This window comes from Corapipo altera, unplaced genomic scaffold (genome assembly GCF_003945725.1).
Source record: "Corapipo altera isolate COAL_440 unplaced genomic scaffold, ASM394572v1 78, whole genome shotgun sequence".
In the NCBI taxonomy this organism is placed as follows: Eukaryota; Metazoa; Chordata; class Aves; order Passeriformes; family Pipridae; genus Corapipo; species Corapipo altera.
The window spans coordinates 8,513,254-8,534,601 of NW_020884904.1; the positions used below are offsets into that span (position 1 = coordinate 8,513,254).

The 21,348-nt window shown below is 53.8% G+C and overlaps 1 protein-coding gene across 2 annotated transcripts; it reads left to right on the forward strand.

Annotated features, from left to right (window-relative positions):
* The first annotated feature begins 1,401 nt into the window (after positions 1 to 1,401).
* On the forward strand, positions 1,402 to 12,596 carry IFITM10 (interferon induced transmembrane protein 10). 2 transcript variants are annotated; one of them, XM_027651260.1, is made up of 3 exons: positions 1,402 to 1,669; positions 2,712 to 3,126; positions 11,714 to 12,596. In XM_027651260.1, the coding sequence occupies exons 1-3, from the start codon at positions 1,524 to 1,526 to the stop codon at positions 11,861 to 11,863; spliced, it is 711 nt and encodes a 236-aa protein (XP_027507061.1). In that variant the 5' UTR covers positions 1,402 to 1,523; the 3' UTR covers positions 11,864 to 12,596. The 2 variants fall into 2 exon arrangements, with proteins under 2 accessions (XP_027507061.1, XP_027507062.1); XM_027651261.1 differs by having other exon boundaries at positions 1,644 to 1,737.
* Positions 12,597 to 21,348: the final 8,752 nt, after the last annotated feature.

Consider the following 21,348-nt stretch of genomic DNA (forward strand, 5'->3'; position numbering starts at 1 on the left):
GTTCCTCCTGAGCCTGCAGGAAGGATACTCTGCACAGTTGCAGGTTGCCTGGGTTTGTCCAAGCCATCCAGAAAAGCTGACGACAGCTGCCTATGGCTCTGCCTCTCCTGCAAACCTCCTAATCCCACAGGAACATTGCTTTCACCCCAGCACTGTTTCTGTTTCTCAGCAGCTTCTTGGAGAGAGTCCTGAATCTCATCACAGGCAGTTGTAGCCCTAATAAAACCATTTTCACTTTAGCAGAACCCAATGCCACTCCAGCAGCAATAAATTCTGAACTTGTTTTAACTAATGTGGGCACCTTCAGAAGGATAAACTGGTCTTGTGGAAACTGAACGCCCTCCAGCCTCAGAGAGCTGAGGATGGACAAGAAGTTCCCCCACCTCATACCAACCCACAGGGATGAGCACGGGATGGGTGCCCCTATGCTGGTGCTAAACCTGCCTGTGAACAGCCAAGTGAATTACCATCCTTATTTCTTAGCTCAGCACTTTGTGGGTAGGCTTAAGGCATTTCCAGAGGATTTCCCTTCCCCTGCAGTTTCTGCTCACACAAACTTTTATTTTACCCACCCTACTTCCAGTACTCTGGGGATTTCTCTGCTATCCTTCCCCAGCACCACAGCTGAGCTGGCTGCTGCCCCAAGGCCACCTGCGCCAGGCTGGGCTCTATCACTGCGGGGTGACACAGGGTGTCTTCATGTCCTCACCCTCCCTGTGCCACAGCTGCATCCTCCCGAATGACCTGCAAGCTGTCCCTGCGCAGCGCCGGGTGCTTTCCATCATCGCATCCCTGGGGGGATGCTACCGCAGCACCCTAGAATTGGGATTCCAAGCAGCTCCCAGAGCGCTAGCAACGGGAGGCAGCAAGCATTTCCCTGATGCTGTGCTAAGCCTGGGCATGGCCAAATTCTCCTAGTCTTGACCATCCTTTGTGACATCCCCACCTCCCTCCCCTAAAGCAGCCACATGCTCTGCATTTTGCTGCCCGGCTGCTCCCACCCCTGTCTGCGCTGGGATTTGCTCAGTGTCAGAAGGATTTATTGCCCCCCACTCAGGTTTTATGGTTTTATTCCCTTTCCATTTGTCTTCCCATGAGCAGAGCCCTTTTTTCCCCACAGCACTGCATCGCCACCACCTCCCCTTGTTAATTCCAGTTGTCCCCACGCACTCCTGCCACACTTGCTTTAGTTTTTCACCCGGGTTCATGGAAGTGAACCCGCAAACAAGGCTGCAGCGAGTCCCCTCTGCAAAGCTTTCTGTGGGTGATGCTGGGTAGAATCGGGCCGACCATCCCCTTCTGATGCTCGGGGAAGCCGCTCGACCGAGGCCCAGGAGATGCCCCTCTCCAGCGGGGCGCTACCAGGATGCTCCAAGCAGGAGGTGACGTCCCAGTGGGGGGGACACGAGGAGAAGGGCTGAGACGCGGAGGAGCTCTCCTGCGTGAAGCATGTTCGGGGGGAGGGAGGGGGCTGCAGGTTGACCTTCCCATTCCCTAACTCCCCCTCTGCCCATCGCTAGCCCATGGGTGCCCCCCCCCGCCCCCTGCCCGCCCCTAGTCCATGGGTGCCCCCCCCCGCCCTCTCCTCCTCCCGCAACTCCAGCGCCGAGGAAGCCGAGCCGGAGGCAGTGCTGAGCCGGATATGCAGCGACTCCCCGCATCCCTCCTTGTGAGTATCCCTCGCTCCTCCTGATGCCTTCGGAGGAGACGGATGGACCGACGGACGGGCAGTCAGAGGTGGACTAGTTTCTCCTATTTGCAAAGCTAGGGTGGAGGGGAACCTCTTCCAATATCCCTTTCCCCATCCTCTGTCTAGATCTCCTCTTCCCCTCCTCCTCTCCGGCCACAGTATTCTCAAAAAAAAAAAAAAAAAGGGGGGGGGGGGGGGGGTAGGGGAGGGGAGGGGGGGCGGAACCTGCTGGCAGGTAGAAGGACCCGGGAAATGCAACCCCATTTGGAATCCCGCAGAGACTAGGACTTAGGGAAAAAAAAAATCCCCCCCCAAATACCCACTTTCCCCAGGAGAGACGGAGGGAGGGCGGAGGGGCGGGTTGCTCTGCCGCACCGGGAGACCCGCTCCGCCCGCAGCCGAGCCACCCGCTCCCATCCCGGCATGGGACAGAGAGGAGAAGGCCCCGACAATCAGACCGACAGACAGACAGGCGAGCAGGGAGGGCTGCGGGTGGCTGCAGCGCAGCCGGGCTGGCAACTCCCCCGCAGCCCCCCGGCGCCTCCCAAGTGTTTCTTTCTGCTTTTATTTGTCTCCTTTCTCTAAAAAAAAAAATAAATAAATAAATAAAATTTCCCCACTGGTGACTCGGGCTCGGGTCATGCAGGACAGCGGGTAGCGGAGGGGGGAGGACCTGGAAGATGGGAGGGATGGTCCTGCCGCTGCCCGCGTCTCTGCCCCCGCCGCGGGGCCGGGGCCGGCGGCAGCTCCGCGCCGAGGCGGCGGCGTCGTGGTCCTCGGGTGTAGCGGTGCTCCCTCCTCCCCCTCCTGCCTGCCCTACTCTCCTCCCTCTCTCCTCTCTGCCCACTCCCTCACTCCTCTTCCCGCTCTCTCCTCTGTCTCCCGGTCCCTCTCTCTCTCCTGCCTTCCCCCCACGTCTACCCTTTTCTGCTCCTTCCCCCCTTTTTCTTCTCCCTCCCCCTCACCTGGCCTTTCCATCCCCTCACCCCCATTTTTCACGGGGGTGCTTTCGCTTTGCCAGGGCAGAGCGCGGTGACGCCGCGGCAGCCACCACGGAGAGGACACAGGACCCCCCGCTGGGCCCGCCATGCCCCTTTGAGGGGGTGGCCTGGACCCCGAGACCCCCCCAGGGTCCCCCACAGGGCTGCTTCGCCTGCATCGCCAAGCCCCCAGCTCTCCGGCAAGCTTCGCCCGTCCTGTCTCCTTCTTCTGCCGTTTATCTCATGGAGAGCAAGAGCTGCAAAGGGGACAGCCTGCGGCCGGCAGTCCCGTGCAAGCACTCGGTGGAGAAGAAGACAATGACCAACCCTACCACCGTCATCGAAATCTACCCCGACACCACCGAGGTGAACGACTACTATCTCTGGTCCATCTTCAACTTTGTATACCTCAACTTCTGCTGCCTTGGCTTCATCGCCTTGGCCTATTCATTGAAAGTGAGTACTGAGCACAAGGCACGGGGTAAGGGGTGACCGGAGAGGGGGGAAGCGTTTGGGGGTTGCACCTGATGTGAAACACATCTTTGCCACCCAAATGTGAGGGTGCAGCCAATGGGGACGGGGATGGGAAGAGCCGAGGTGTGTTTTGGAGCCTGGGATGTTACTTCAGGTGGGTAAGAGGCGCTTTGACTTGCTCCGAGTACCCTCAGAGGCTCCTCTGTACCACAGTGGCAGCGTGACAGGCAGGCAACACAGGGCTGGCTTGGCTCGTGCTGCACCCACAGACACAGTGGCACCAGGTCCTTTATTTGGGATCCTGTCTGTTAGAGATCATCAGGATAGGACCCAGCAGCACTGGATGGTCAGGCAGAAGCAGTAAGAAGCAGCTGATCAGGATCAGCCATCGCCTGGCAAGTTACAGGAGGGAAGCAGCTGACAAGGTCCAGGGCAGTCCTGCCTGTTTCTTTCTTGCCCTCTCCCTAATTAGAACACCGGAGCTGCTGGCCAGCTTTCCCCACCCCAAGCCCTCTAAATCCCAGAGCAAGCCCTGACAACCTGCCAGCATCATAGGAATGAGGAGGTGGAAGAAAGTGCAGGGGGCTTCCCACAGCATTGGGGCCGGAGGAATACAGAGCCATGTTGTTGGAGAGCGTGATGGCGTGGAGCACAGCCCATGATGGGAATGGGACCAGGTTATTATTCCTGGTAGCTGCAGGGGAGAGCAACTCGGCAGGGATGGTGCCCGGCAAACAGGCAGCCCCTTGGCAGCTGCCAGGAGTGAGGGGTTTGGGCTGCCCTCCCCTTCCCTGCCTGCCAGATGCAAAACTAACTGAATGGATGTGCAGAGAGCCCGGGGCGGCTGGGTGGCCTGGAGAGAAGCTAGCTGATTTGTTTTGGCAGGCAGCATTTAGAGGAAGGCCAGGCGCAGACGGGCTTCGTCACAGAAGCAGATCAATTAACCCCATCCAGCTCCCCTGAGCTGGACTCTGAGCACCCAGCACTGCAAGGAGGCTGCTCCCAACCCTGTCAGGGTCTCCATCAGAGAGGCTTGGGGACCTGTGTCCTGGGCTCACTCAGCACCGGCACTGTGGTGTCTGCCTCAGTTTCCCCTTGCCCAAAATGGGAGATGAGCACCCATCCACTGCCCATGCAGGAGGCATCACTGCTACCTGGGTGAGGCATTTAATAACCTAAATCATGCCAGGGCAAAGCATCACCAAAAGCAGGACTGACCAAAGGGCAAATCCAGTCAGTAGCAGCCTAACACAAGCAGGTGGAGGGAGTCCCTTAACACTTCCCTCTCCTTTAGCCAGCAAGGGAAGAAATTGGCTTCCTCCTTATTTTTTAAGCCTTTTCTCATCCGTATTTGCCTTTAATGATGGACATCTTTCACGTAGAAGAGGCTACAAATGAGTATCTGGGTAGATGTGGTCCCTTGCTGCTGCAGCCGGGGGGCAGGAGAGCTCGAGGTCAAGGCTGACCCTTCCCCAGGACAAAGCAGGGTCTGCCATCTGTAAAGTTTTTAGAGGCTGGACCCTTCACTATCCCTGACATGGGGTAGAAGGAAGGTCAAAGCCCGGAAGTAACCCGAGGCCTTCAACAGAGCAGAGGCGTGGGCCCAGCATCTGTCTGTAAAGATCTAGAGGACAGAAACTCCATCATGAAAAAAAGAAGCAGTAGTGAAGGAAGGTGAAAAGGCAAATTTGCTCCAAATCAGGGAAAGAAAAATAGAAGATGGCTGTCAAAAACAAACCTTGGCTTTAGGACTGAGGGGGCAGTAGCTGGTCAGATATAACCACGGTACCCAAAAAGAGGTAATGCTGATCGGGTAGAAATAACTCTGCTCTGATCTTGGAGATCCCCAGTGGCTGTGACTCTGTGGCAAGGGGAAAATAGAAACAAAATGTTCCTCAGAGGCAGAGGACAGAGCGAGCAAGTGACTGAAGGGATGCTGAGTGCTCTCACGAGCTGCTGTTGGGATGGGCAATGAGAGGCAATGGGGATGAGTGATAAGAGGCAACAAGGATGCTGGGGCAGTAGCAGCTCTGTTGTGGGGAAGACTGATGTTCAGAAAGGCAGAATACTCACTCACAGCTACTGCAGAGACCTTCACAACATCTTAGCCTGGCTGGATGTCAGGGTTATTTCTCCTGAAGCATGTTTTCATCTCTTTTACCATCAATAATGTTTCTCCCAGGAAGTTCAGAGAAAGTAGGAGCAAAAAATGCCCTGAGGACAGATGTCCCTTTAAACAGACTTCTCTTGTTCCTCTGCAATTAAATGTAAGGACAATTGAGCAGTAGATTCTTAAGTCCCACCCTTTCTAGGATGTCTGTGCTCTGAAGAGACTGACTAATGTGCTGCAGGAGTGAGAAGAGTGGAGTGGCACCTTCCCCTTCCTGAGCCCAGCACAGCCCTCAGCCAGTGGAGCAAAGGTTTCCTGGCTGAAGGACTGTCAGTGCACTGATGCCATTAAGCGGTTCCTGGGCTACACTTTTTAGATTTCCTTTAAATAACTGAAACATCTAGCAACCTCAGGAATTCTTGTTTGCATTATCAGAAATAGCATTTTCAGTTCCCTGTCATGAAGGTCATCTGCTTTTGACAGATTCATACTGTTAATAAAGCAGTACATCCTTTGTATCGCAAGTCCATGAGATGTTTCAGTATATATCTGAGCACACCCTAGTATTTCCACTGGTTTCAGCAGCATAATGCCCACACTGGAAGCCAGATATATGCTTGGTACACTTGAATATTACTGTACAGCTATCTCCTTCCCCGTGCCCTATTTTATTGGTTTCAGCCACATGTGGGAAAGCAGGCACGTCTGCCTGGCCTTTTGCATGAGAACTACAGCCTTCTAGATTTCTTTCTGCAGGAAAATGCTATTTCATGGTGATGACCGTTTACTAAAAAATACCAAAAAACACTACCCCAGCACCAAAGAATTTATGAAAAAAGAAACACATGAAGTCAGGTGAGGGCAGAGACTGTGACATCCAAGCCAAGTCCTCTGTGTGACAGACATTCCAGCCAAGCACTCCGAACAAGAGTGTGACTGCATGCCTCATCTTCACTGACACCAGTAGCAGGCCAGATCCTCAGCAGCCACAGCTTGCTGGGCTGCAATGGTGTCACACCAACTCATATATCCCTCCAGGGGTCATTTCTAGCACCTTAGGCTTCTCAAGGTCAGCCTCACAGAGTGCAAGCAAGGCACTCACATCTAACTGTGTGTGGGGGGGAGTGCTGGGGAAGAAGAGATCAACAGCAGGACCAGGGAAATTAGAAACCCTAAAGTAACCTTAACCGCAGCTCAGCACAGATGTGATGATCACTCCAACAGCAACACTGGATTCAGTCGGTTTTGATCAGAAGCAAATGTCATCACCTCATATTCGGCAGCTCCCTCCCTCCCTCCCTCCTTCCCAGCTCCAAGCAGTAATGAATGATGCATCAGTGCCTGGTGGCAGGAGATCTCGCTTCAGTCATTAAGAGGTCTGTCTCTGGAGACTGCTGGGGTGAGCCAAGTCCTTCTCAGTACCCATTATGCCATGAGGCGGTAGATCAGAGGAGCTGGGGTCTGAGATGAGCCGTGGTACAGATGCTTCTCTGTGGCTGTATAGAGATGAAGATGCCAAGAAGCCCTGCTGGCTTTTTAAGCCCCACCAGCAGCCCACAATGTTGCTTGCAGAATTTTCCTGTCCCTTGAGGTCACCGAAATATGTCGAGTTCTCTTGCCGGCTTTCTGCCCAGCCCTTAGCACACAGTTCTTGGCACAACTGTTTGCCTTCCCCTCTTGCCACTTGTTGATCTTTCCTGTTTCAAGTGGAAGCAGACCAGCACAAATCCCTAGCTATTTATTAACCCTGAGAAGCAGAGAAGCTGCCGCACCCAACCTCTCAGGCAGCCTCTCAGCCTGCTTTTCGGGAGGAGCAGGAGTTTATGGAGGTGGGTGAAATGCTGAGGTGACAGTCCCGTGATGCCAGTGCTGGTGTGGTGGAGGTATGTGGGCTGGAGAGCTCTTGAGCAATTCATAGAGCAAATAAATCCAAGGATCCCCTCCAGAGCTCCTTATGTGTAGGGACACAGAGCTCTGCATAGAAATGGGTTTACTGACAACAAGCTGTGGACTGCCAGGCTGCCTTAAATACAGCCTCATTAGAGTCGTTCTCAACAAACCATTGGTCTTCTTCTGCAAGCTGAGGCAGCACTTTTTACTAGAGCAGCAAGTTTCCTGCTCCTAAAAATGAGAGGGTCCAAGCCCCAGGGCAGAGAGAAGAGAGGTGACTGCTGGGGAAGGGTATGTAGCAACCAAAAGCAGCACTTGGAGAGGAAGCAGAAGGCAAAACCCCAAGGGAAGAAAGGGCAGAGGATGGTGATCAGGGGAGGAGAGAAAGAACCCTCGGGCACTGGCACGCTGGAGGTATGGGAGGACATGGTAAAATGGAGATGCTGGAGGACAAGGTGAGCAGCAGGGAGGTGACAGTCAACCATGGATGAATGGAAAGGTCATCACCGCCTTTTGCCCGTGGGAGAGGAGAGGAGAAAGGTTTGCACGTTAGAGCACAAAAGCTGTATTTGTTTCATGTGAGAACAGGCATGGAAGAAGAAAGAAACTGTATAACTTGTCAACCTGTATCAGAGGTGAGCCCTGCCTTGTCCAGCGTGGGATCTCCAAAGAGGCCACCACACAGAGCTTTGGGGTGCCCAGGGAAACCCCATAGTCAGCAGAAGTAATTATCCTCACACACCACTCATCTCAGTGCAAAGCAGGGCCAAAAATCCCCATCTAATTTTAGGCAAGATGAGGTCAAAGTGATGATAAGAGTCTGTGACTAAGGAAACACACAACCTGGGTCTGGGGTGAGGGTTCACTCTGTGACCTTGAGGACCTGTCCCTGACCATGCCTCATCTCATTGGCTATGGAAGGAAGCAGCTTCCAGGGCTCCCAGAAGCTCATGCACCAGTTGTCAGCACATGATGATGATGGTGGCCACAGGAGCATGAAAACAGGAAAAGCTGAGGCTAGGCTATGATAAAGACACCAGCATTTCCTTAAGGACAAAGCAGGGAAGGAGCTGAAACACTTGTCTGCTCTCCAGGAGAGCTCCTCCATAGCCCAGATCAGTTACCACAGCAGGACTTTAAAGGGAGACATCTGGAAGCACCTGAGGGTGCAAGGCCATGCAAAAGGAGACAAGGCTGCCCTGGAGAGATGTGGGAGGCTGAAGCTGTGAGTGGTTTGTAAGGATAAACTCCTTTTCATTGCACTTGTGTGCCACAGGGGCCCTTGCACTTGTCTGGCAGTTAGAGGCTCTGCTGCAATATAAATTATAATGGACAATCAGGGATGATTTGCATGGGGGAGACCATTGAAGCTGTAGGTGCACAGGAAAGTACTAATGGAGGAGGGGAAGGGGACCAAGGACTCAGTGAGGCTGGGGATTCCAGACAGCCAAGGCCAGAACAGCCAGAGAAGACCCAGGGCAGAGGTAGGGAAGGGAAAGAGCAGGAGGCTGCTGGAGATGGGGAATGCAGGCAGAACTCCGTGTTGGTAGGAGTGAGTGGATGGAACCATCTGGAGGTGCAGGGAGAGGAGGCCATTGGGTGCCCTTAGGTAGGAGTCAAAGGCAGCCATCCTACCATTGTTTGGGCCCAAAAAACAAAAAAGAGAAGAGTTGGAAGGGACAAAAAAAGGAACTGTGAGGAAATGGTGGCATGGGGGAGAGGGCAGCCCCAGGCATCCCTCACTACAGACGCTTAGCAGCAGCAGTAAGACTGGAGCAGGGCCAAAGGGAGAGCCACAGGAAAGCCAAGAAGAGGTGCTCCTGAAGTGTGTTGTTAAAGCACTGGTCCCAAGTGTGAGCTGGTGGGAGGTGGGAGACACTACTGGGAGAGGCTGCTTGGAGCACTGGGAGAAGGCTGGGCATGGAAATTAGGGTGGCAGGGCACCCCAGGGACAGGGGGAACATGAAACAAGGAGTAGGAGAGAGCTCCTGGGGCCAAGAAGAACCGGCCCCACAAAGCTAAAGCAGCTTGGCTACAGGAGGGTTGCAGAGCTTGGTGTGCCAGCCATGCCGGTCTGCTGGAGAAACCTCTGTCTGCCTGGTAAATGCTGGTGGCAAATACCACCTCCCCTGCGGCAGAGAGCAAATTCTCCCAGCAGTGGCTGGGTTACAGCAGAAGAAGGGGCAAAAGGCATTTGCTCCATGTAGGTTTTGCCTGAGGCAGCCCCATCGCTGGGAAGAAGGAAGCATGTGAGAGCTTCAAAGAGTCTGCTGGGAGCAGCAGGCGGGATTTCTGGCCTGAATCCAGCACCCCTGGGGCTCTGGTTGCAAGGACCTCCTTGCTTCTCACCAGTGGATGAGAAGGTGCCAGATGCCTGGCGCTGCTGAGTCCAGGCGATTCTGGGAGGATGCTAAACTTACTGAATAATTTCAGATGTGAGTCATCCCGGACATTCAGCTGACACAAAAAGGCATGTGGGCTCCCATGCTGCCAGCTTGCTGCCTTCCCAGAGATCATCTCCACTGCTGAGAGCTCCAGCAGAGCATGCCACAGAGCCACATGCAATTTTGTGACTGTCCCCTCTTTTGATCCCAGAAGGATGCTGAGCTGAGCACTCAACAGTGAAGTGATGGGTGGCTGGCACCAGCTCCAGCTGCAGGCTCCCAGGAGTGGGGCACATCAGAGGCCGAGGGCATGGCACCGTAAGATTTAATATGAGAATGAAAACAGAGCTCTCATTCTTGCCCGTGTGCCTGCCAGCACCACGTCCTGTGGGCCTCGTGCCAACAGCAGCCTCCCTGCCCACAGTCCGGGATTAATGAAGATCAGGAGTTGCCTTTGCAGAGAGGTCCTCACTGGTGCGACAGAAGAGAGGAACATTTCTTGCGGGTCTGAGAGATGGTTTTGGAGGCCCCGTGAACCAACATCATTCCAGGGGAATGAGGGGTTCAGCAACCCTTTCCTATATCCAGCAGCTTGCAGAAGGCTTTCAGGACAGTCCCATGTGTAAGCACTGCAGGAAGAAGAGAGAAAAAGTCTGTAAGACGTGGTCTGAATCCATCACAGAGTCTTTTCAGAAAGCTCCTGGTCGATAAAAGCCTTTTAATATTCCTCGGTATGACTCTGGTGCTGGTTTTTGCATCTTGCCACCAACATCTAGTGTCCGACTGGCAGTGCCCAGCAGGGCTTTCACTGCCGGGACCAAGACAGGCTGTGAAGGGCACACAGCCCCCACGCAAGAGCGAGCAGTGGGGCAGGCCCTGCCAGACCCTGGGCTTGGATATGGAAAAGGGATGAGGGGTCAAGTCTCCTGGTTCTTTTGTCCTTGTGGCTCCAGCTGCCTGAGTCTGCTGAATGCTGGCTGAGGGGGCAGCTTGGGGACAGGAACACATCCCTGCTAGGAAGGGATGGAGCCTGGCACCTCATCTACTGGGATCAAACTGCAGAGCTGCTACTGGTGGACAGTGCCATCAGCTGCCTGGCTGTGCCATCCACTGCCTCATAGTGCCATCCCTGCCTGCTAGTGGCATCGCTGCCTGGCTGTGCCATCTGCTGCCTTGCAATGCCATCGTTGCCATACGGTGCCATGCACTGCCTGGCTATGCCTTCTGCTGCCTGGCCGTGCCATGCGCTGCCTGGTAATGCCATCACTGCCTGGCAGTGCCATCTGCTGCCTTGCAGTGCCATCTGCTGCCCGGCACTGTCATCTGCTGCCTGGTAACGCCATTGCTGCCTGCCAGTGGCATCACTGCCTGGCAGTGCCATGCACTGTCTGGCAGCCTGGAGGAGGTGGGGACAGGCCACTGACATGGACCTGCGCAATCATTGCCATGCACTGCAGAGCTGTCCCAAGGCAAGCCCATGAAAGTCCCAGCCTGCAGGATATTGAAGGGAGCAGACTGTGCTGTCAGAATAGAGACGCTACACAAGCCGCATAAGACCTGCAAAAGGAAAGGAACTCATTAACCCAGGACTACTTAATATGCTGGAGGCTCGTGCGCAACCCTGAAGCTGCAGTAGGATGCCGTGCCAGGCTTCACCTGCTCAGCCCCTCAGTGCAGATGGAGGCACAGGGATGCATAGTGGAACAACAGCCAGTCTCCTCACTTGTGGGCTGGGTGAGCCAAAGCCTGGTGCTGCAGGGCCAGGGGGTTACAACACAGCAGGCACTGTGCTTTAGTGCCAGTGTGCCTGGGATGCACAACAGTATCTCAGTTCCCTTGTGGACCCTCAGGCTCAAAATTATACTGACGCACTCTGGGGACCACAGGGACCTGGTTTGCCTGCTTGGTAACAGCAATGGGTCATTCTTCCAGGTCTTCTCCACTCCCAGAAATTTCCAGCCCAGAGTACTTGGCTTCACAAGCTCAATCCATAGCAGAGGCAGAGTGCAAACCTCACCACAGGGTGTTTTATGGCACCCCAAGCATTCAAATACAAAGAGGCACAGCCCAGCCCTCACCTGCTGTACATATAACCATGTACAGGTGCACTGGGTTTGCATTTAGCTAATAAGTTATATCTGTCATGCATAATACAATTACTTTATTTAATTATTTTTTGTCTCAGGTCCGGGATAAGAAACTCCTCAATGACTTAAATGGAGCAGTTGAAGATGCCAAGACAGCCCGGCTTTTTAACATCACCAGCTCAGCCCTTGCCACCTTCTGTATCATCCTTATCTTCATCTTCCTGCGATACCCTCTCACTGACTACTAGAGTGAGGCCAACAGCAGCCGCCGCCGCCAAAATGCCTCTATGCCAGAAGTGTCTGCAGTTGTTTCTTGTAGCAAGGACACGCAAAAAAACCCACTACACCTTGATTGCAAAAAAGAAAGAAAAAAAAGTACATAAATAAAAGTTATATTAGTTTATCAACCCAGCTGAGCATACCCTTCCTGCCCCAAAATGGTACGTGAACTGCTATAGGAAAGGGTTTCACTCTTGCACATGTACAGGGACAAAAATAGACCAAGAAATATTTATTTTATGGCCAACAAGCTGTGTGAAAAGAGTGTGGAAAGCCCAGAGCGACACACGCCTAGTGGCAGACAGCTGAGCTCTGTGAGCAGGGGGATCCTGTGAAGCTGGAGAGACATGCAGTGATGGATGGGGACCAAGGCAGGGCTGTCTCATAACATATCAGGTGTGTTCAGACCTCCCCACCATCCCCCAGCTTAAGGGGATTTCTTTTCCTTTTATTCTCTTGAATTTCATCCACTGGTTCAAACAACTCCCAACCCCTGGAGAGCTGAGGGTGTTAGGAAATTCATGCTGGGGAGCTCCAAAGCCTCTAGAGAAGCCCCGAAGTGTTAAAGGGCAGCTTTCTCCTTGGGATCTCCCAGCAGTGCTGAGAAGGAGGGCACCTCCTGGAGAATTCACCTAAGCCACCTAAGTGGAGTGCTACTGTATTTCTGTGAACAGTCAATAAAGAGATACCTCTGATATGTGATGCTGATGGGTTAATTCCTTCCTTACGAGGGCTGGGCTCATGGTCCCTATGGGCTGGCAAGAGAAAATGCTAATGTCACCAGCAGCTGCTTGGGAGAGATTTAAAGTGGGAGTGAGGGATGCTGCTGCAGGTCAGGGCCACATGCAGCTGTGAAGGAGAGTGCAGATCCAGATTTGAGAGCAGAGACCTCAGTGACTCCTGTGGTGGAAGATCAATGGCAAGCAGACAAAGGCAGCCAAGTGGGCAGGTCGCCCCTCTCCTGCTTGGACCAACATTGAAGATAGAAATAAATCGCCACAGCCTGAACATGCTGCTACTGCAGCACTTCCCAGGGTCATTACCAAGAGCCAGATTCAGAGATGAAGTGCATTTGCCACTGAACGAGGCAGGAGCTCAGAGCCCTTCCTGCTGGAGGCTGCCTGTGGGGCTGCAAATCAACATGCCCTGATTTGAAAACACCACAAATAAATGGCTAGACTAGGACTAAAATACAGCTTTTCAGCCCCTCTGACCCTTCAAGTCATCTCATATGCCACAGCTGCCTCATCTTTTTCCAGCTGTAAGATGACCTCATGCCAAGGGGTACCAGTCACTGCCATGGAACTGGGAAAAGGCAACACCACCCACCTTTGCACCCACCAGGAAAGCGAAAATGAAGCAAGAGAGAGGCAGAGTAGACAGGCTGTCATGGGACAATTCATCATCTGCTGAGTGCATGGTTAAATCAGGCTGTCTCTGGGCTGTGCTCAGTGAGGGATGTGCCATAGCGAGGTGTGGGGGCAGACCATGAGGATGCTTCCCTGAAAGCCTCATGAGATGTCACCTCCTTCCCTCTCAGGTCTCCCCACCTTAATCCCAGCCTGGCCTTCATTTATGGAAGGACTTATGAGCAGAAAGACCTGCAGTCCTCTCTGTTCCACACTCGCTGGAGGGTATTTCCACACCAGATCAAGGGACTGTTTTGCAACAAAGTACATGTTGCCCTGGAAGTATCTCAGCCATGAACTGCTCTATGATCACTCATCCAGAGGTCAAGACTCTTCCCAGCCTCTCTTGCATGCTTCTTGCTCCCTTCCCTGAAGCAAGACCTGAGCAGTCATAGCCATCAGCATTTCCATCCTGGCATACCTAGAGGCTATATCCAGACCTTGTCTCAGGCAGAGTAAGGAGGTGTCCTGCCATGATGGCAATGCCTCCAAAGAGGGTACAGACAAAATTACTCATGTTGCAGCCTGGGGGATAACTCAGACAGGGTGACCACGCACGCAGTACCAGGGGCTCAAAGCCAAAGGTTTAGATCACTGTGGAACCAATGTGCCTGGCACTTCTTGGAATAAGGAGTGTGTTCCTTTCTATGAGCTGGGACTCGCTGGAGCCATGTTGCAAATGCTTTTGCACTCAGAGACCCTCGCCCAACTCTATGAAACCTTGTGGGGACAACACCACTGGTCCCATCTCCCATGCTACACAGGAGAGAGCTGCCCTGCTTGGCATGCAGGCACGAGGCTGCTCAGATTAAGGCAGAGCTGATACAAAACTGGAAGTGACCCAAAGCCAGCCTTTTCTACATTTAACAAGTGTGACAAATGAGCTACTATCATCCCTTCCCCTGATGGACCACCTTATCTGTGGGAATATGGATGCTGGTTTAATGAACCAGGGGGAATATTGAACTGACTCTGCAACATTTTTGCATGTATAAACCATCAGGGATGGAGAGGGAGGGCTAATATTATTAATCATCATATTTATTATTTGTTGCCATGTTGTAGGAGGTGAAATCACTGTGCTGTGGCAGTTTGTAGGTCCACCTGGACCTGCCTCAAACAAGAACAGGGCAGCAGAGAAGGCTGCAGTAACATTGTGGCTGGTGGAAGGGATGACTGACCCTAGGCAGATGCTCAGCTCTACCACAGCCCTCACCTTGGCTTCATCTGCAGCTCAGGGCTGGGGGGCAGCAAAGCCCCTGCTCTTTGCCTTCCTCTCTCTTAGTGTCCCCCCCCCTTCATTTTAATAGACTCCTCCAAACTCACAGTAGGAGGAAAGCACCCCCAAAATGGTGAAAATGAGAGGGACGCATAAATTTTTCCAAGCTTGCTTAGCAGAAAAAAAAAAAAAGTAATTTATTCATGCAAGAGTGTTCCAAGTGCAGCAGCATCAAGGTATTCAGCATTCATTTCATCTTGTCAGTGTCATGGAACCCCAAACTGAGACAGCAAAACTTCGTTCCCATATACTGTCAGGCAAGTACATCCCAGATTGCACCAACTGTGCTGTTAAGTGAAAGAAAGAACTTTTTTTTTTTTTTTCATTTTGAGGGAACAAGGGAAAGAAAAGCAGCAGCCAAATCCGACAGGTCCTCTAGTTGCTTTTCTTTTTTTTAATTTTGCAAGAAAATTCTGGAAGTTCAGGTTTTGCCAAGGCTGACACCCGCCGCAGCAGAAGGCAGGCTTTCAAGAGTTGCTTCTCTGCCTTTTCACTTCTGCCACTCACAACGTCGCTCCACGCTCTCCAAATCGCACCTTTTTTTGGCTGCGAAGCCGCAGCCTCTGTTGCGTTCAGCGGCGGGAAGGAAAACTGAGAGGAGGGGGTGGAAGAGCGGAACAGCCGAACGCAGCTTGAGAAGCATCTTTTCATATGGGGAAGAACTGACGGTCACGTTGCCATATAGAGATTCAATTGTATTCCTGCGGGAAACTGAGCCAGACAGCTTGATGAGGATTGCTTTTTGCTTTTTCTTTTGCTCGAGGGGAGATATGGGGAAGGAGGGGAGCCATTGTTCCCTTTTTAGGTGACATTGTACAATTCTGCCTAAAACACTACTGCTGTTTTTTGTCCCTGGTAGCTGAAAAGCATTCGAGATGAGACTGGAGAAAGGCCACCGAGTCTGGCGAGGGGCACCCTCGTCTGGGGAGGAAATGCTGCGGGACGGGGCTCGTTCAGGCCGGCGATGAAATGGCTTCGCGGGTACCCTGACTGCAGGACCAGTACCTAGGAGGAGGTCACGGAGGCAGAGAGGGAGACGTCCCAGCCAAGCTGGAGCTGCCCTGCTGCGGGAGGCAGGCAGAGGGCCCCCTCACACCGCTCCACCGCAGCCGGCAGCGCACCGCCCATCTCCGCGGCCTCGGGGCGGGCCGGGAGGCTCCGCGCCCTCGCCCCTTGGAGGGAGCAGAGGTCCATCCACGCTCCTCGGGGACTCCCCGCCCCAAGCCTCACCGTCGGAGAGTTGCGAGTCCCCTACACAGGGCAAGCGCTGGCTTGTGCAAGGAGCAGTTGTGGGGTGAGGGTGGCTCCTGCGCCCTAAAACCAGCCAGGAGCGGGTCCCCAGCCTCCCGCAGGGATGTGCCCCTTGGTGCCAGCCGGGGCGCGTGCGTCAGGCGAGGTCCCGGGCGCTGTTACACATTCACCTTCCACGCTGGCAGGGAAAGGTGGCTGGGGGCCAAGCAGCGCGTGTGAGCAAAGCCCGCGGCGCTTACGCAAGGCTCAGAGCTCACCCGCGCCTCTGCCCCGGCTGCCACGCACGGCTCAGTGATGACGCTCCTGCGCAAATGCCGCCGAACCAGTTTGCAGACAAGAGCACCTCGAATCCTGCCTGGGGAGAACTGGTTTGGGTTTTGTTGCTAAACGCGACCCCACAACTCCCCTTTATCTACGGGCTGGCAGTAATAAACATGGTGAGATAGAGCTAATTCAGGTAAGGACCTCCTGGCCTCCTGGCATCTGCGAGTTCCCTTATCAGGGGTGAGCTGCCAGGCATGAAGGCAAAGCATGGTGAGTCAGGGCCAGAGCAGCCTTCAGCCTGGATACCCAAATTAACAGAGAGAGAGAGATGCAAATGGCAACCCCTATTCTTCTGCACAGTGTGTAAGCCACCAGCAAAAGCTGACACCAAGCTGTAGCATCATAACCCTGCTGCCCAGGCATTTCATGGGCCGGGAGGCAGAGTCACATGTCCAGCAAGTAGCAGCTCTCGCCTCCCTTTCCAGCCACGTGCTGCTGTACTGGGTGACCTTACCAAAGCCCTCTCTTCTCTGTTTTCCCCTCCAGCACTGTCTCATGGCTTGATATCTTCTCAGAGGAGGAACTGCAGCCTTGCTTAGTGCCACCAGGTTCTGGGACTTTGGCATTGTGGGCATCCTGTGACTGGTGCAATTGCAGCAGTCAGGTATGGTTAGCAGATACAGGGGAAGAGCAGGGCGCTGATGGAGCTGCCCCTTCCCTCCTCTCCATCCCCAGATACTCGCAGCAGGTTGGACAGTGAGGAGTGCCTGGCTCTGCAGGCAGACCGCGGCCCTGCCGGTGGGAGGAGGGGGAGGCACAGATGGCAGCAGATGCTCTCATCAGTGAAAATGATTGAAGCAAAACAAAAAAAACCTAGCAACTGGTGAGCAGCCTAACAAAAATCAGCACAAGGGTAGAGAAAAAGGGTCTGGACCTGACAGACCCATTCACAGAGCCTAGCTCTGTGCTGCCTTCTGGCCCAGGGTAATGTTTTTCTCATCCCCAATTCACATACAGAGAAGAAAGCACTTGTCTGGGAGCACTGGGCAGAGATTATTTTTTAAGACGTGAATATACTAAAACAAAACCATTTGGTGTCTCTCCTCATTCCCTTTCCCCGTCCTCTCTCTTATCCCTCTCCCACTGCCTCCAGAGAAGTGAATATGACCCTGGACAGCTTCTAGGCACACCTAAGCCACTCGCCTACCATCACTGCCCAGAGCAAACCCAAGTGTGTGCCAACACAGCACGCTGTTTTGGCACTGGGGGCGAAGGAGCAGGTACACTTCCTGCACCTGAGCGGAGTTACTGTAACACCTCCATGCAGCTCAGCTGACGCTGCCAGCATGGGCTCCTCTGTCAGGATAGATTCGTGCCAGTGCAAAGGTCCTGCTCTTCCACCCCTCCCATCCCCTGACTTTGACCCATTGTGCCAGCACTCAGCAACCTTGCCCCACATTTGGCACATCTCCACGCTACAGCCCAGCTTTTCTCCAACATGTCCAGGGCAGAGGGAATCAGAGGGAATTTATTCAATGTATGACGGGTTATTTTTCCTTTTTCCCTCTGGCAGGAGCGCCTGGCGGCGCAGTGAGAGCCACAGAATAAATGTTTCTGCAGCATGCACGGAGCTGAATGGCACAGCACGCAGCCCTCCAGCCTGCTACTGCTGCGATTAACTGTGCCGTGGCTGCTTTTGCGAGGTGCACGCGCGGTTCAGCGCCCTGCCAGTGCTGAGCCACTTCTACTGGGAAACGGGAGATGGATCAGGGGAAGCCTCCATGTGAGAAACACACCTGCCTGGTGATGCTGCAAGTGCCTTCTGCCTGTTCAAGCACGTCAGCTTTCTTCACTGAGTGACACCATTTTGGGCTTGGCAGGAGGAAGGTGGTGTGCTGGGATCCACTAGGGATCTGTGCTGGGCTGCATCCCGTCCATGAAGGGAGAAAGCTGGGGAGAACATGGGCAGGTGTGAAAGAGGGAAGCGATGCCCTTCCTAAGGTGGATTGAGAGTTCACCACAGCCAATACCTTTCTTTACGAAACAGGACAATACAAAGCCTAGTGAGCCTCTTCCTCCAGCATCATGTTGTGCCCCACTCTGGAACACTGCAGTGAAGGTGAGAGGCACTCACATGGCAGAGCCATGTCAGCCCAAAGATTGACTCTGGTCAGCACAGTTTTGAGGTGCCAATGCCCCCTAAAGGGGGGAACAGTTTCCTGTGCCACAGCCAGCCCTGCTGGATGGAGGGTGACTGCAGCCTGGCTCAGCTGGTGCTTTGAGAAACTGCATCTGAACACCAGAATAGGTTAAAAAAAGACTATTCACCCATTTACAGAAATTGCAGGTTGACAAAACATCTCTCCTTTTTGATGGATAAGAAAGTTGGTTTGGCAGCAATTCCTTTTTCCTAGTTTTAGTTTCCTTCATGATCAGGTTCTGATTTTAATTCCTGCAGGATACAGGAGGATCTGCTGCGCTCTTCTGCACTTGGCCTGCCATGGCAGTTCGGAGGCCTGGAAAACATTTTAGCAAGAACCACTACATGTACAAGTGTAACTTGCATTTGAAACACGTAGATGGGAGCAACCCATCTTTGGATGCACCTGAAATCTGGGAAAGAGGAAAAACCTGAGTGGGGCGAATTATTTTTTAAGCTATTTCCCTGAAATTAAGCACTTTCCTTTAGCAATAAGCAACTTGCTGCATAATTTTTGCTCAGCTCATCATGGCTGATGGGGAAGGGGGTGTGATGGCCCTGGGGCTGAGACAATAGATTCACATCTGGTAGATGGAGCTTAGAGACGAGGCTGCTTTGTTCTGTCTGCCTGACCATTACAGCATTACCCTGGCTCTCCCAGCTTAATTTCCCCTGGGGAAAATAGGGATAATAGGGATGGCTGAGCCACCCAGAGCTGACCAGGTGTGCTCACAGCACTGTCCTCGCTCAGGCGTAGCAGTGGGTCCGCACCTGAATGCCAGAATGTCAGGCTGAGTGGGATTGGAATCTAAATAGTGTTAGCTCCCAGCTTTGGGGAGGCAGGTGAGGTTTTGCAAGCCTCAGCCACCGCCTGCTCCTGGCCCCTGTGATCCCGGGAGCAGTTTAACGGCAGTGAATCATTTGTTTTGGTTTCTCCCCACCAGGCGCTTGGCTGCAGCGCCTCGCACAGAAGCAGTGGGCGTGGGAGAGATGCAAGCTCCTGGGCTGGAGCCTCTCCCGCTGGTCGTGAGAATCGGTGTCCCTCTGGTACCCAGCCCCGCTGAAGCAGCTCCTCCTATTTGCTAGCAATAGAGATTTTGTGTGGGTCAAATCTCCTGTGTTCTCATCACTCAGGGATGCAGTAGGGGGTCCATGGGGTGGCTGAGGAGAGGTTGCCAGGGATGAAGGCTCATGAGGGAGCTCAGCTTGGTGTGTTGTTGGAATGAACAGTCCAAGGCAGGTGCCTGGCAGTCCATCAGGACATTCCATCCTCTGTCTCTTTCTTACCATCTCCCCATCCGTTGTCTACTGCAAGCCTGAATCCTTCTCCTATCTCCTTTCCCACACTCCTCCCTTGCACTGTGCCAGGGAGCGATCTACCTGACAGCTGATCTGGGATGCTCATCTGGCAGTGATGTCCCAGGTCTAGGGTTGGAAACATTGATTTTAACTGGGGTCTGGAAAGAAACTGTTTAAATCCTCTTCCTTCAGCAGGCTTTGTGAGCTCATGGCTCTCTGCCTAGATAACAGCTTTTACAACGAAGCTTTGGGATTTTCACACTCATTCCTTTCCCCCTCTTTTTTTCTATTTTACCCTTGAAAAGGGGCGTTGGGCAGGGGAGGAAACAGTCTGAAGCTGAAGCAAGAGATACCTTTCTCAGATTTTCCCCATCTAGGGTGTTTTGTATGGCTGCAAGGAGGGAACTGGGCAGGAAAACCAGCAGGAAAGGCTTCCTTCCAGCCATGTCAGGCATGCTCCAGCTCCAGCTCCCATCAGGACCAAGTGCTACAGAGCTGCTAGAGAAGTGAGTGCTCATCCTACCCCAGTATGTTGCCATCAGTTATGGTAACTGGGCTGAAATCCATGCATTTAGCTAGAGTAGCTCTGGTTTTGTAAAGGTTTCCCTGCTGACAGCTTTGGGTGAGCTGATTTCCTGAGGTAGGAGAAGGGCATGAACTCAACATTGCTTATGCAATGGGGAGAGTAAGACTTTTTAGCATCCCAGGGTTTTATACCTCTGGTGCTTTATGAGAAATGACATTTCTGGGAAAGATTTTGCCGACAGTTACTGTGGGAGCTTGACATTCTTCTTGAACAAGCTGCCGGCCGCACGTCTGGAGAGATGAGAGTTAATTTTAAAACATCCGGCATCTGTATCAGCAGGGAGGAAGGTTCCCTTCATTTCCTAAGCACCAGCAAAACGTAAGCTTCTAAATCCTAATCCCTCTCTAAGCTGGAGTTGCCAGGCCAGGGCCAAGGACAGAGAAACCCCCCTGCTGTGTAGCCAGGACAGTTGCCCAGCTCTTTGGTGAAATCGCAGCGGGATGGGGGTGAGCCCATTCCATCCGTCCAGGAGCCGACCTGTGGGTCAGGCTCCTCCTGAACGCACAGCTTTTGGGTCACTCTTTGCCATGCCGTTCCCCGAGACCGCGCTGCCTTTACGTCTGTTCTTCCCCAGCTTGGGCGCTCCAGAGCGAGCGAGCCCCGTGGGGCGCCCCGCCAGCCCGCCGCTGCCCCACGCTCAGCACCGCGTATTTGCCCCCACGGCGGGCGGGCGAGCCGCGGGCAAGGTGCTGGCAGCCGACAGGGGCGGCTCCACCTGCGGGAGAGCTCCTGGCTCAACCTTACCCGCCCCTGGCAGCCCGGGGAACATCCATGACCCAAAAACACACGGCAGTGCGTCTTCTGTCGGGAGCAGCCGTGGCTCTGGGGGTATCCCCCGGGGACCTCAGCGGCCAGGAGGGTCACCCCCAGAAAGCGCTACGGTGCCCAGGCCGCTCACTACGCGGGGTATCCCGTCTCCCAGACCCTCCGCTCCGCTCCGCGCCCGCGGGGCTGACGTCACCCTGCCCTGCGCCGCCCGCGCTGATTGGCTGCGGGTGACGTCAACGCTGTCTTCCCCCCCTTATTTTTTTTTTTTTTTTTTTCCTCTCTTCCCCCCGCTCCCCCCCCGTTCCCAAGGCATGACCTCATCGCCGGCGCATTCCCGGCGGCGCGCGGAGCGGCGCGGAGCAGCGCGGAGCAGCGCGGAGCGGGCCCCCCCCCCCGGT

Bases quoted from the DNA above. Each gene is read 5' to 3' on its own strand.
- IFITM10 (XM_027651260.1), top strand. From the start codon at position 1,524: ATGGGTGCCCCCCCCCGCCCCCTGCCCGCCCCTAGTCCATGGGTGCCC. The intron at 1,670-2,711 runs GTGAGTATCCCT...TCGCTTTGCCAG, and splicing joins GACTCCCCGCATCCCTCCTT to GGCAGAGCGCGGTGACGCCG. The intron at 3,127-11,713 runs GTGAGTACTGAG...TTTTTGTCTCAG, and splicing joins CCTTGGCCTATTCATTGAAA to GTCCGGGATAAGAAACTCCT.